General features: G+C 35.6%; 3 protein-coding genes across 4 annotated transcripts in view; 1 reads left to right on the top strand and 2 right to left on the bottom strand.

Annotated features, from left to right (window-relative positions):
- LOC107015476 (bidirectional sugar transporter SWEET2a-like) overlaps window positions 1-1,659 on the top strand; it is a 2,894-nt gene extending 1,235 nt beyond the window's left edge. The window contains exons 2-6 of the mRNA XM_015215759.2: window positions 147-183; window positions 305-521; window positions 771-929; window positions 1,025-1,144; window positions 1,339-1,659. Coding sequence (XP_015071245.1) covers window positions 147-183; window positions 305-521; window positions 771-929; window positions 1,025-1,144; window positions 1,339-1,449 — 644 coding nt within the window. The 3' untranslated portion in view covers window positions 1,450-1,659. The remainder of the gene's footprint in view (window positions 1-146; window positions 184-304; window positions 522-770; window positions 930-1,024; window positions 1,145-1,338) is intronic.
- An 82-nt stretch (window positions 1,660-1,741) lies between these two features.
- LOC107015477 (eukaryotic translation initiation factor 4E-1-like) lies at window positions 1,742-5,122 on the bottom strand. Its single transcript, XM_015215760.2, has 5 exons — window positions 4,791-5,122; window positions 2,955-3,120; window positions 2,719-2,844; window positions 2,061-2,126; window positions 1,742-1,977 (listed from the first exon to the last, which is right to left on the bottom strand). The coding sequence occupies exons 1-5, from the start codon at window positions 5,075-5,077 to the stop codon at window positions 1,927-1,929; spliced, it is 696 nt and encodes a 231-aa protein (XP_015071246.1). The 5' UTR covers window positions 5,078-5,122; the 3' UTR covers window positions 1,742-1,926.
- Window positions 5,123-5,847: 725 nt separating this feature from the next.
- Window positions 5,848-14,129, bottom strand: LOC107014764 (ABC transporter B family member 11-like). Of its 2 annotated transcripts, XM_015214823.2 has the most exons (13): window positions 14,031-14,129; window positions 13,697-13,806; window positions 12,685-12,739; window positions 11,919-12,094; window positions 11,415-11,636; window positions 11,005-11,243; window positions 10,155-10,680; window positions 9,790-10,063; window positions 8,666-9,344; window positions 8,356-8,584; window positions 7,537-7,803; window positions 7,066-7,329; window positions 5,848-6,663 (listed from the first exon to the last, which is right to left on the bottom strand). In XM_015214823.2, exons 2-13 carry the CDS (start codon window positions 13,772-13,774, stop codon window positions 6,019-6,021), a joined length of 3,654 nt encoding a protein of 1,217 aa, XP_015070309.1. In that variant the 5' UTR covers window positions 13,775-13,806; window positions 14,031-14,129; the 3' UTR covers window positions 5,848-6,018. The 2 variants fall into 2 exon arrangements, with proteins under 2 accessions (XP_015070309.1, XP_015070308.1); XM_015214822.2 differs by lacking the exon at window positions 14,031-14,129 and having other exon boundaries at window positions 13,697-13,957.
- Window positions 14,130-14,587: the final 458 nt, after the last annotated feature.

The following is a 14,587-nucleotide window of genomic DNA, read 5'->3' as shown; positions in this document are numbered from 1 at the left end:
GTGGGTGGGTGGGAGGTTATTAACCCTAAACTTGACACTTTGATGGCCATTCCACTTCACAGCACAACGTTTTGGCTTTGAAATAACTTGTACAATTTGTTTTTGAATCATGCTAGTGACACAATATTTGGTTTTGGCATATGCAGGAAACCTATGTGCATTTGTTTTATTTGTATCACCAATGTAAGTATCCTAAATTTCACAAAAAAAAAATTGTATATTAATATGTCGATAACACACGTATACGTGTGTGTCTGTGTGTGCATGCGCGTTTAAATTGACGTTATCGATCCCATTTTTTCAGACCAACATTCAGTAGGATCATCAGAAACAAGTCAACAGAACAATTTTCTGGGCTGCCTTATATATATGCCTTGTTGAATTGCTTAATATGTCTGTGGTATGGAACACCAATTGTATCTCCTGGTATTATATTGGTTTTTACGGTTAATTCCGTCGGAGCGGTTTTTCAGTTGGCTTATATACTCATATTCATCATTTACGCAGAGAGAACGAAAAAGGTAAGCTCATTTACCTCTCGTTGAATTGCGCGATCATTTCATTCTAAGCAGTGCATTTTGTTTTCAAAGATGAGTAACAGATGAGTTAATTTGATCACCCCACATACGAACATTTAACACTGTACTGTGTGACTATCTCAGCTGAAAGCTTAAGATAGTTTTAGAGAACGGAACCTAATATTTACTTAATTATGTCTTCAACGTCCTTTAGTAAGAAACGATGCTAATACAATTACATGTTCAATGCAGTTGAAGATGTTGGGACTGTTGTTTGGTGTGTTTGCTGCATTTGCTGCTGTGGTTTCTATCAGCATCTGTCTATTTCAACCTCCAAATCGACAAACTTTCGTTGGATATTTGTCTGTTATCTCTCTCATCTCCATGTTTGCTTCTCCGTTGTTCATCATTGTAAGTAGATCAACAATAACAACGCGTGATTTAAGTATTTTTCATCGATATCACTAGCTCGATGAGACTAACAGAGAAATTCTTTACTTTTGTAGAATTTGGTGATCAGAACAAGAAGTGTTGAGTATATGCCGTTCTATCTATCCCTTGCAACTTTTCTAATGAGCCTTTCTTTCTTTGCTTATGGAATGTTTAAGCAAGATCCATTTATCTATGTAAGTAACTGCATTTCCTTTGTTGTTTCCCTTTTCAATAGAAGCACCCCAAAAGATACGAAAAGGAGAGTTTTGGAGTAACAGTAAAGTTGTTTTCGTGTGATCTTATATGTCACGGGTTGCTTACATCTAGGTAGACAATCTTCTTTACACCCTTGTGTATAGAATTTAAAATTTTGATCTCTATGAATCAGGTTCCAAATGGGATAGGAGGAGTTCTTGGGATCATACAGCTAGTCTTATACTGGAGATACAGCAGACCTAATGAGGAGCCAACAAGACCTCTCTTGGAGTCCAATGCATGAAAAAATTATGACCGAGCGGAAAATACTGGCTCGCATCCAATGTTTACACCAAACTAAATATAGTTTGTATACGAGACATATGTCTTGTATCATAGATTTGGTATAAACACCAGGCTTGGCTTATCCTTTTCACATCGAAAAGTAGTCCAAAAATTGTTTTTACTGTTGTCATTCTTTTGGTTGGTATAATTTTCCATTTGTGTTTTGTTATGTGCTTGGTATCACTTTTACCTCCATCAACAATATTCAAAGAGATTTTTACTGCAGAGAAATAATAGGGAGGCTGGGAAAGTAACACAGAACACACGAAACATAGAGGCATGGATTCAAATCAAACAATTTTCCACGATTAGAAAGTGTAAACACCAACACACGAGTTACTCAAACCAGAAGCTTATCAAATGAGAAACTAAACTAGTGCCTACCAACCTTTCCAGTACGAATTGTGTTTCTTGCAATCCCACACTGCATCAAGAACTATACGGTGTAACGATTCTTGGCATTTCTGTCGAGCCTCTTTGCATCGTCCTGCAAAAGAAGATGATTCTTTATGAGTCTTGCTAATTGAAGAGAAACTGAATTAAAGGCGTACAATAACCAAGATTTCATACGTGAAATATGAAGCCAACCGAATCGCTGTAATCTAGAAACTGCTTCCATTGCTTACCAATGCTAACCTGTAAAGAGAAGTTTCAGGAAGATGGTAAGTATAGTTGCAAAGAAATAAAAACAAAAAACTAGCAATAAGCACCAACATAAAAATAATCAACCGGTAAACAGCTGAAAGGATTCAATATTATCAATGAAGCACAAAAGGGAACGCCGACCACTATATAATTCTAGAAGAATGAAGTACACTGGAGAAAAAGAAACAAAGAGAAGGGGGCGAAAGAAAAGAGAATTCTTATGAAGCATAAAACAAATGACGAGACAAAACAATATCACACTTTGCAAGGATATCCAAATGTTTCAATCATATGAAACATGAAATAATATAATTAACCCTTGATACCACCAAGGGATCCCTCCGTCTTTAACCATGGTTCTCGGGTTTGAGCCCTACTAGAGAAATTTCTCACAAGGAGCACTTCCTATATATCTGATGACTTCCCCTCTTAACTTCCAATATACTCAATGGTACAATGTATTTCATAGTATATTTTGAATAAACATCAGCACTACAGTATGTACACAACAAAAAATGTCTGTCCGCTTGATCCAAGAAATGACAAACGTGGCCGTTGATACCAAAAATATAAAGCAAATTACCTGAGCTGTTTCATTTGCAGCATTCTTGGTCCACAAAGCTATTTTTTCTCCCTTAGCCCGGACACTAACAACTGCTCCACAAATTTCATCTCCATGATCGAATTGATGTCCAATCATTGCCAGCAGCTACAATAATCCCATATAAGAAAACAAGAGTTGAAATTATATCAAAGGGGAAAATAACATTACTAGAGTGACCTATCATTAAGAGCTGGATGGAAATAACTTCGGCATACCGTATACAGCCAGCTGGTATCAGATTTACCCTTCGAAAAACTCATTTTCCACGTCCCTCCATTGGCACATACAGGATCTTCCCACTTTGGCTCAATTTTGTGCTTAAAACAATGAAAGTCTGCTCCCATAATTAACTTGCTTGGGTGATGGATATTATTGTAAGCACTGTTGTAGAATAAGCAACATGGTTCAAGATTTCATCATGAGCCAAAAGGATAATAGCATTTAAAAGACCTAATCCATGATGTGGAATATCAAACAGGCATGTCATCGTTCAAGTTGTTCAATAACTCAAGTGCCTCGAGTAATTAGACCAATAAAGAACTCACCAAACAAGGTGCATGCATCCATGGGAGACATCAAATTCACACCATTACCACCTATATTACTCAAATCATAGGACTTTATAAAAAAGTCTATGCGTGAGATTGAAAATAATGGCCTGCAGCTAAGTTAAGTCTCATCAATCTACAAAGGAGATGAGCATACTTTAGCCTAATTAAGAAATAGAAACACATCTGTCTTTATTTTTGAAAGTAAATAATATATTAAGACAAGTGAATAGTATATTAAGACAAATGCACATAGAGATATCACAGCTATGTAGATACAGGACCTGCTCTTATATGTAAACTAAAGAAAAAGAATTAGTTGTACTTGAAAATAGTAACTATATTATCATGCTTAGGAGAGAAAACTACGACCAATGCATTATCAACTACCTTATCAGCTCAAAATATCCTTTGTTGTAAATAGGAGCATTTGACAAATATGAAAGAGTTTCTTAGATTTGAAGCAATATAAACTATCCGACAATATAAACCCAATAAAAGGCATTCCTACACAAGATTGTGCAAGGAAGAGAAATATGACTATTCAACAAGGTTAACTTTTTCTTTCCTAAAACTTCACAGGTCATTCTTCACCCCATCCTCCAAAATGTCTCAACTTTCATTCATTTTGCACTTTCTCTCCTTACACCGAGATTAATTTATCTATCCTTGTCCTCCCACCACCAAAGAGCATATATCTATTCATTGAATCCGATCCATGAACTAAAATTTAAATTGGCAAGTAACCAAGAGATCAAAATTCCAGTTTTAAGGTGAGTGCTAAGTAAAAAAGGACAAAGCAATGTGCAATTACTAATACAGCTTGCGTAAACTAAAGCTCAAACCAATTCAGACATTACATAGTAAGACCGCATATTGTGCATCCACTAAACACCTTGGCAAGTTAACTAAAAACTGCAAAATGTACAAGAAGAAAATCTAACAATTATGAGAGCAAAATCAATCAAGATGCCATTTTTACCTCAATATCACCTATGTTAAGGCAGATAATCAGAACACATTCAAAACCCTAAATCAAAAAAGTCCTACAACACCAACAAAATTGTTGGAACATTATAATAAAACCCCATAATTCACAACCAACATAAAAAACAAGCTAAAATCAATGAAATCTCAACGTAACTGGTTCTGCTGGCTCAAAAGGTAACTCATTTCTGAATTTCTTCAGCTCCTTAGTAATAATCTAATTTTTTATTTTCCAATTTGAGCTTACCAAAATCGTATTGAAAGAATCTTAGTAGCTCAATTGATTAACTACCTAAATTTCACCTTGTTAACGACGGTTTAACCTTATAATACTCTCCCCCATTTCCTCTTCCTCTATCCCCAATTTATTTTTTAAAAAGTCCGAGGAATCTCAGTAGCTCAATTAATTGACTATCTAAACTTTCTCGAGGATTCGATTCCCCACCTTGCAATCCACTCCCTGTTTTCCCTTACACTACACTATCACCAATTTGAAAGAGGAAAAAAAAAACTTACCCCCAAAAATCTTCAACAGTGGAGAAAGTGTAGACATTTCGAAGTGAGCTTCCCCAAGCAGTTTGTCGAGATTTAGTAGTAGGGTTATCAAACCAAAAAGTCCATGAATGCTCCAATGGATGCTTCACTGTGATTTCTTTCCCTAAATACGATGCCGTATCATTTGATTCTTCAACAATTTCACCTTCTTCAAGTTCATCGTCTACCTCTCCTCCTCCTCCATCGGCGGCCTTCAACTTCTCAGCTGCATCAAACGACATCGTTCTCTCCATTTCAGCTGCTGCCATTTTTGCTGCTCTGTGGACCGTGGAGCACTTTTTTTTTACTTGATTAAGAAAAATGGTATTTATAAGAACTGTTTGGACCATAGTGTAATACTTAAATTGTAGAAGTACTAATGTGTAAATACCTAAATTAGGTATCGTATTTCGAGAATCAAATAATTAATTTACGTGAATTTTAATATTTAAATTTTAATTTAGTTCAGAATATGGAAGCTTTATTTTTCAAAAATTAGCAATTAAGAAGTTTGATACCAATAATGTCATATGAACAGTTATATTAATTTGTTTGTTTGTCATAATGTTGTACAAATTTTTAGTTTCGTGTTTAATTATGTAAGGCTAATTATATAGTTTGAACTTCTTTTATTTTTAAGTAAAAAAGTGATTTATAATAAGAAAGAAATTCAAATGAATATTTAAATGAGATTTCATGTGTTATAAATATATAATATATCTATAACGTTGGTGTTTGGGTCTGTTTTCACATATCTCAATTAATTTTAAAGGATCTTTACCACCTCTCACTAATAAAAGGTATCAAGTAACTCTGTTCACGGAGACTAGGACAAATGAGAGATGAGAAGAGAATAATACAAACATTTCGCACAGAGTTGTGGTCGGGGCAGTTTTATCTCAACTAATTCTAAAGGATCTCTACCACCTCCTACTAGTAACAACTATTAGGTAAACTCTGTTCACCGAGGCTAGGACTGATGAGAGATGAGAAGGGAATAATGCAAACATTTCGCACAAGTTCAGTCGCAAATCTCAACTAATTCTAAAGGATATCTACCACCTCCACAGTAATAACATGTATCACGTAAATTAGTTCAGCGAGGCTAAGACAGATGAGAGATGAGTAATGCAAACATTTCAATATTACAAGACTTTAGGATAGTAATTAACCAAAAAAAATAAAAATACTAGAAAAGCTTCTATCAAACTTAAGTTGCTCCTGTTTGAAGTGCAACCAAAGAAGCATAAACCCCTTGAGTATTATTCATGAGCACATCATGTGTTCCTTTCTCAGCAACAACACCATTCTTAACTACTGCAATAACATCTGCATTTTTAATCGTGGTCAGTCGATGCGCGACTACAACAGTCGTCCTGTTCACCATCACGCGATCCAATGCTTCTTGCACGATACGTTCAGACTCTGTATCAAGCGCGCTAGTTGCCTCATCGAGCAAAAGTATCTTTGGATCCTTCAATATGGCCCTTGCGATCGCGATCCTTTGCTTTTGTCCACCAGATAGTTGAACCCCTCTTTCACCAACTGTTGTTTTGTAACCATTAGGCAATGAAGATATGAAGTTATGTGCATTTGATGCCTTTGCTACTGAAATAATCTCCTCCTCTGTTACTTCTCCCTGTCTACCATAAGCAATATTTGAACTTATTGTTTCATTGAATAGTATTGGCTCTTGACCTACCAATCCCATTTGTTGTCTCAACCATCGTAAATTCAACTTTTTGAGTTCGACTCCATCGAGATATATGTAACCTTGATCAGGATCATAAAATCGTTCGATAAGGCTTATCACTGTTGACTTCCCTGAACCACTTTCTCCGACGAGGGCAACTGTCTGCAAGAAATTACAACATTCTTGTCGAGTTTATGTTCTATGCACCGGAGGTGTGATAAATCTCTATGATAAGCATTAATTGGTAAGAAAGTCCAGTGGCAAAACTACAAATTTATCAAGGGTGTTTAAGATTTAATACAATTATACAAAGAATAGAATCTTCCGGTGAAGAATGTTCAACTAATCACCCTTCGGTCTATGTAGTTCCGTCAGTGTGTAAATGGGAAACTAAGGATGGGGATTAACCTACTAGTACAAGTGAAATTTCACTAATAATACAAAATCAATGTGTATATATGTTGAGGTGTGTGCAAGAGGGCTTGTGGAATTAGCCAAGGTGTGTGCAAGTGGACTTGGACACCACGAGTTGTAAGAAAAAGAGAACTGAAATAGGATAAATACCTTTCCTGCAGGAATGCTCAAGCTCAAGTCTTTGAAGATTTGCATGTCTGGTCTTGTGGGGTACTTAAAGCTAATATGCTGGAGTTCGATATTGCCTTCGATAACATCTAACATGATTCCCTCGCTGCTACTTGAATCAATTCTTGGTTTGCTATCGAGTATCTCGAATATTGATGCAGCAGCTCCTTTACTCTTACTTAGATCAGAGGGAAGGTTGCCAAGAGCAGTAAGCCCAATCGATGCCATCGTTAGAGCAAAAAAGACCTGCATAAAATTAAGTTGTTTAAATAACTTATAAGTTGATCTTCTATACACAAACAACGTAAAAGAATAATCGTTCATAAATAGTGAGATATATTAGTAACCTGGAAAATAAGACAGGTTACAACAGTTTGAATATACTGATTATGTAAAAGTTACTTATACAACTAGTGTTATGTAAGTTAAAGCCAAAAAGTTACAGAAATGTACCTTAAAAACTTCAGAGAACTTTGCTTTGTCATGCTTTACGAGAATGGCTCCGAGGTAGAATGTCAATGCATAAAGGGAGAATAGCACGAAACTACTGAAGCCTAAACCAACTCCACCAACAAGTCCAGTTTTTGCTCCTTGTTTCAAAGGAGCTTCCGATTTCCTTTGATACATTTCCATCACTTTCTCTTCAGCACAAAATGATGCGACAGTTCTTATGCTCCCAATAGCATCATTGGCAACTTGACTTGCTTCTTCATTCGCTACCTGCCAAACAGCACGACACGTTTGGGTTCACTGATCAAATGTGCTTGTTAAAATTTAACTTTTAAACATAATCAGGTCACATAAAGATAGCCATTGATAATTATAAGTGAAACTAGTTATTAAATAAGGTTGACAACTTGGTATATTGGGAAATGGAACTTGCATTGTAATTCCGCGTCACCTGCATAGTATGTGAGCGAGCCCTGACCTACGGATCCCCTATGTTCAATGGGCGAGCGGTCATACCTTGTCCGTCCTCTTAGTTTCATAAGTCTAAATGAGGAAGTCAATTTTTCTGGAAGAGCAGAGGGGACAGTCTTTCTACACCTGAAGTTGGCACTAAACTAATTGAACCCTAGATTATGAACTTATTGATTCAAAGCTAAGAAAAAGTATTTAAGGGGCACGCCTTCTGATTCTCATGTCTTAAGCATGAGAGATTTGTTCTAATTATTAAACTAATAGCGCAAAACTTTTTTACGCTTTTTGTGTATACAAAGTGTAAATTCAAAATGTAATTGAGAAAGGTAAGTTCATCAAGGAATATATTACCTTGGCTTCAGCATTTGACTCCTGCAAAAGTTTGATTTGTATGATTCCTTGCAAGACTAAAAGAGGCAATATCGCCAGCACTATAAGAGCGAGAATCCAATTAGCAATAAGAGCTATCACCATACCAGTTGCAACAGTGGAAATGTTTTGGACTATCGTTGCTAATGCATCTCCCGCCATATTCCGGATAGTTGAAGCATCACTAGATAGTCTTGCACCTATAGCACCACTGTATTCAATAAAATTCGGAGTCAAGAAATTTGGCAAGTTAAGAAAAAAATTATGACATTTACGGACTAGTGAAATTTACCATGAGTTTGCAGGGTTGTCGAACCAACTGATCTCTTGGTATACCAACTTAGCAAACGTCATGGAACGTATTCGTTGGATCAGTTTTGCACCAGCAATTCCAAAAGCATAATTTTGCAATGGGGCAACAATCATGACAACAACTCCAATAACCACAAACATCAGGGCCCAAAATCGAGAATCCTTTCGAAGCTCATGATGTGATTCATAAAAGATTTTGATAGTCGTTGATAGCAGAAGACCGAATACAGGGTAAACGGCACCATTAATGGAAGCAGCTATGGTTCCCACAAGCATTATGGGTACCTCAGGCTTATTTAGATATGCAAGTGACATTAACTTTTTAGTGGACAGATTTCTGTTACTATCAACGATGTACTCACTGCTTTCAGCTCCATCATCCCTTCGGATACTCTCATGGAAATCAATGGCAGCAGTAACTCCCAAGTCATATGCAAGGGAATATCTACTACTCGATCCTTTGCTCGCAGATTTCCAACTAGAAATAGAGAATTTCCGACTCCTACCAGAAGGGTTTTTCGAACAACTCAAACGTTTTTGTTCATTCGAGTCCTCAATTTCTTTTCCCTTGGTGTTCTCGACATGTTTATTCTTTTGCTGCATTTGGACAAGTTGAGAATATGCTCCATCAAGATCTTTGATCAACTCATCATGGGTTCCTGAAAGTCATATTAAAGGGTATTTATATTAAGATGTGATGAAGTAAGCCAAACTACATAAGGCCTAATTTGGTCCGGCCTTTCTTCCGTATCCTGCACATAGCAGCAGAGGTGGAGCCAGGATATTTAGTTTATGGGTTCTGAACCACAATTCTTTTTACTTATTGGATTCTGAAAAGATTATCTGTACAGTTTTTTAACACGAATACAGAGTTTAAGCCAATGTTACTGGATGCTGCCGGACCAGTAGCTTCTACACTTGCTCCACCCCTGCATAGTGGGAGCACTTATTTCATACAGGAAGCTACTCTAGGAGAAGTTCGGAACCATTCTATTTGGATATAACACTTGTCATCCGGGAACCAAACCGAGAGCATTCAAAGTGGTAACTATATTCAATAGTCTGATAATAGTTTTAGAACGAAGAGAGTAGTACGTGTATTACCTTGTTCAACCAATTTCCCAAGATTCACCACTGCAATGAGATCAGCATTTCTAATGGTTGTCAGGCGATGGGCAACAACCACAGTTGTCCGGTTTATCATGATATTACTTAGAGCATCTTGTACAATGCGTTCTGATTCCACATCCAATGCACTAGTCGCTTCGTCAAGTAGAAGAATTCGTGGATCTTTCAAAATGGCCCTCGCAATGGCGATTCTTTGCTTTTGTCCACCAGATATCTGAGTACCGTGCCCACCAACCATTGTGTCCAGACCCTGCAAATATGTACTCAGAATGTTAGTTTAGAACCTAAGAAATAAAAATAGTATTCAAGTTTTGATAAATACTAAAATATGTTGCTTCAACCTTCGGAAGCTTGTCGATGAATTTAGCTGCGTTAGCGAGCTTAATTGCATTCCTGATCTCCTCCTCACTGGCATTTTCTTTCCCGTACATTATATTTTCCCGAATAGTAGTTGCAAATAGCACGGGCTCTTGACTTACTAGCCCCATTTGCTGTCTCAACCACTTGAGTTGAAATTTCTTAATATCAACTCCGTCTATAAGTATTTCACCAGCTTCGGGGTCATAGAATCTCTGTAGCAGACTAATAACAGTTGATTTTCCGCTTCCACTTTGCCCAACTAAGGCTGCTGTTTTACCACTCGGAATATATAACGAGAATCCAGAAAATATTTGCACGTCTGGTCTTGCTGGATACTTAAAGTACACATCTTTAAGCTCAATTTCACCTTTAATATCTTCCAATTGAATCCCTCTAGGATCATATGGATCGATTTTCGGTGTACGTATCATAGTCTCGTATATCTTGTATGCTGCAGCTTGCCCCGCTGAAAATGCACTCAAACTCGGAGATGCTTGACCTAGTGAGCTGAAACATAGAAAGGTTCATTGTAATTCAATGACTAATAAATATAAGTACTCCATCCGTTTCAATTTAAGTGTCTTAGTTTGGCTGGGCACGGAGTTTAAGAACACCAAGGGAGACTTTTGTGTTGTGGTCTTAAGCTAAAGACGTGTGTAATGCAATCAAAGTGACCTTCGAATCTTCTGGTCTTAAGCAAACCTTGAAAATGTTGGATTAGAGAATTACCAAATATAGAAAGATTTAACAGACTGTAAAGGAAAGTATGACACTTGAATTGAAAGGGATGGATTATATCACATGAACATAAGCTGATTATTTTATTCTTACTTTCCACCTAGCATAGCCGAGAAAATTACAGTTACAATGTCACCTCCGCTGTAATTTTTATCTATGATCAATTTGGCTCCATACCATATGGCAAGTCCATAACTAAATAAGCTAAACATTAGTATCGTGCCAAGTCCGATTCCCGAAGCCAGCGCTTGGTTGACAGTAGGTTTATAAGCATTTTCCAGCTTACTGTTATAATCTACTATTGACAAATTCTCTCCTGTGAAAGAAACAACCTAGGGAAAGGAAGAATATACATAAATAAAACGACGGATCATAAGCACATTAATCAAAATATTTGAAGTTAAACTGTTTTTTCGTCTTATAATACGAACAAAGATAAAGATTATTCTGCAATTGAGAGAACAAAGTACAATTCACCAAAATATATTTTGCAGAAAATTTACCGTTCGAATTCCTCCCACCGTTTGTTCAACTACCTTTCCTGCATTTGCATAAGCAGCTTGTCCGCTCCCTGACATTTTAGACAAGACCAACGCTGCACAAAAGAAGCTAATGGCGATTGCAGGAATGGTTGCGAGTAAAACCAGAGTGAGGTGCCACTCTTTGATAAATGCAACTACAAATCCTCCAATGAAAGTTGACATGTGCATGATAAAATTCCCAACCTAACACATTCAAGCTATAATAAGAAACAACATCTTTACAAATAAAAATGTACAAAAACACGAGAGTAACTACAAATGTATGAGCATGCGCTTATTGTTAGTCTCAAATCTAGATGGTTGCTGTATCAGTCTATTCATGGCGAAAAATGGATGGGGACGATCTAATAACCGACTTCAACTAAGTCAAGATTAAGGTGTCATTGTCGATACGGAATGTGTTTCTGTTTTGTGATAGTACCATATAAAACAGGACAGAAGGAGTTCAAGGGACTTAGATTTAACCTTCTCACCCATGGCTTCTTGAAGTAGAATAGTATCACCCGATATTCTTTCGATAACCTCCCCTGTTGCTGATTGAGTATCGAAAAATTCGATATCTTGTCTTAAGATTGTTTTCAAGTATATGCATTTTATTCGAGTCACTTGCCTTTCTCCAGTAATACTCCAACACGCTACCTCTGAAATGATCAAATGAACAATCAAGAGTTGAACATTAAACATGGCATATCTATCAATCATATTGAAGCTAAATATTTTCCTTCCTGAGCTCATTATACTAATTGACTTCAAGTCCCAAGGCGGATGCACAGAGTTCCAGTATCAATCAGATTCATCTGAACTCAGTACTTTCAACGCAAATCATAAATTTATATATGAAAATCCTCACAAACTACAACAAATAATAGATATGAACATATAAATTTAAAAATGCAATGGGGTCGATGCCGAAAAAGAAAAACTTAAAAGTTGAACACATAAAGCTTAAATTCTGGAGCCGTCTCAGCTTCAATAAGAGGGAAAAAAGAACTTAAAATAGTACTTAAAGCGATGTTGCTCAAATACTTCAAAAAAAAAATCGTCGTCGAGTGCATGTCAAAATCCTCCAATATAGCAGAAATCAATGCATACTCTCTTAGGACTTTCATCATACAATTTGTGGACATTATTATTTATCTATTTGCGCAACCACACCGACAAAATATTAAACTATCATCTAACATTTACGATAACTTATAAAATTTTAGATCGCAGCGTGATATAGACTTACGCAACAGTGAAGCTATGCCTGTACCAATGCCCAAGTAAACGAATTTGAGGGATATCTGCATGCATATTAAGTAGATAATTTAATTTAGTTCATTTTCTCAAAATTTAAGATAAGTAATTCAATTTTATAGTAAAAAAACATAAAAAAAATTCAATAATTCTAGAATAATTTCAATCCTGTTTTTGAATTGATATTATCATCCAAAAATACAAGATTTTTTAATGAAAAATCCATCAAAATTTTTTGATGGAATTTCCATTAAAAATTTTCATTTTTAGGAGTTGTAGGTATGTATGCCCTCCACCCTTAGCTAAAAGTTTCGAGTTCGAATATGGAAGAAATTTCTTTGTAAATTGTAATTTCATGTTCTTTAGCAGTAGGAATCATATGCTCTGGACCATCAACTAGAGGTCTCGGGTCAGAAATTAATGTTTTTATTTAATAATAATAATCGCTTCTTCATCCTTAACTAGAAAATCTCGAAGCTATAAACTCTTACTAACTTCAACCTCTAGCTAACAGAATCTCTAATACCTAGCAACTATATATATTGCACAGACTCTCCAAATATGACGCTAGTTTTGTGTCATATCTTTTTAAAATATTCTGTTTTTTAAAAATCCGACACGCACCGATATTAGACATTTTTGAAGAGTTCAAACGACACAGGCGCGTGTATATATATAGAGAGAGTAAGTAGTAACTATATTGCTCGAACTCTTTAAATATGAGGTCACACTACATTTCGAACCCTCCAAAGATGCACCACCATCTTTAGAGGACCCCCACATGTACTTGTCAATATTTTTGAAAAGTCGTCCAAGCAACATAGGAAAGATGAACTATACCAACAAAAATAAAAATAGTATCTAGCAGCAATATTGCACAGACTCTTTAAATATGACATTACATTCGTGTCGAACCCTTTAAAAATGTACAATCATCTTTAGAGGATCCCACACGCACTGCACCTGTCGATACTTTTGAAAAGTTCGAAAGATTTGAACTATACCCGAGAAACTTTATCAAGAATGTTGGATTGATTAGAAGTTCCATAAGAATCAACAAGGTCACCAAAAATAAGTGTCATCAATGGCTTTGAAACCCCAGAAGCAATAGCACCTAATATTCCCAACAACATTAAAATTATATCATTTCGATCTGCAAATGCAAAAAGTTTATAAAATGGAATTTTCTCATCTCCGCCTCTTGCCATTTTTTTTTAAAAAAAAAAATTCTTGATGAAATGAAATTGATAGAAGAAAGTTATATATAAATGTTGGGGAAAATAAGTGTAGTTGTGGAGATAGAAAAAGGAAAATAAACCATTTATTTAATATTCTTACATGTCAATTTAAGCACCTAGCTAGTAGCTAGCATGATCAATATGAATTTTTTTTCAAATAAATTCTTATTTGGTATGTGATATTCGTATAGCAGCCTGATTAATTTGAATACACACTGTATAAGGTTTATTTAAAGGAAAAGCACGTCCTATATAAATCCTAATACCACATAAAAAATGAGTTTTAACAGAAATTAATTAGTAACTGTCGCTAAATATGTATTTTTAACGACAATTAATTTTTTTTGTATATATTCCTAAAGGCTTTAGCGATATTGAATCTAATGACAATTAAGTAATGCCGATAAAAACTTTAGCACTCTTTATTAATGTGTCTATTTATTGTCGCTTAAAATTATTTTTGTTGTAGTGTAATAGAATTTTTTATATCCGAAATTCGAATTTTACAAGTTTTTATTAAGAAAAGAAGGATCTTATCTATTCCACCATAACCACCCGTGTTGGTATGATCGATAAAAATAAATTTTATTTAGTGTTGATATTTATATTGGACATCGATTAATTTAAATGCGCCACATATAAAACTCATTATCATAA

This window comes from Solanum pennellii, chromosome 3 (genome assembly GCF_001406875.1).
Source record: "Solanum pennellii chromosome 3, SPENNV200".
Taxonomy (NCBI): Eukaryota; Viridiplantae; Streptophyta; class Magnoliopsida; order Solanales; family Solanaceae; genus Solanum; species Solanum pennellii.
Note: the sequence above shows the minus strand (reverse complement) of the source record. Positions and strands in the feature narration are given on the sequence as shown.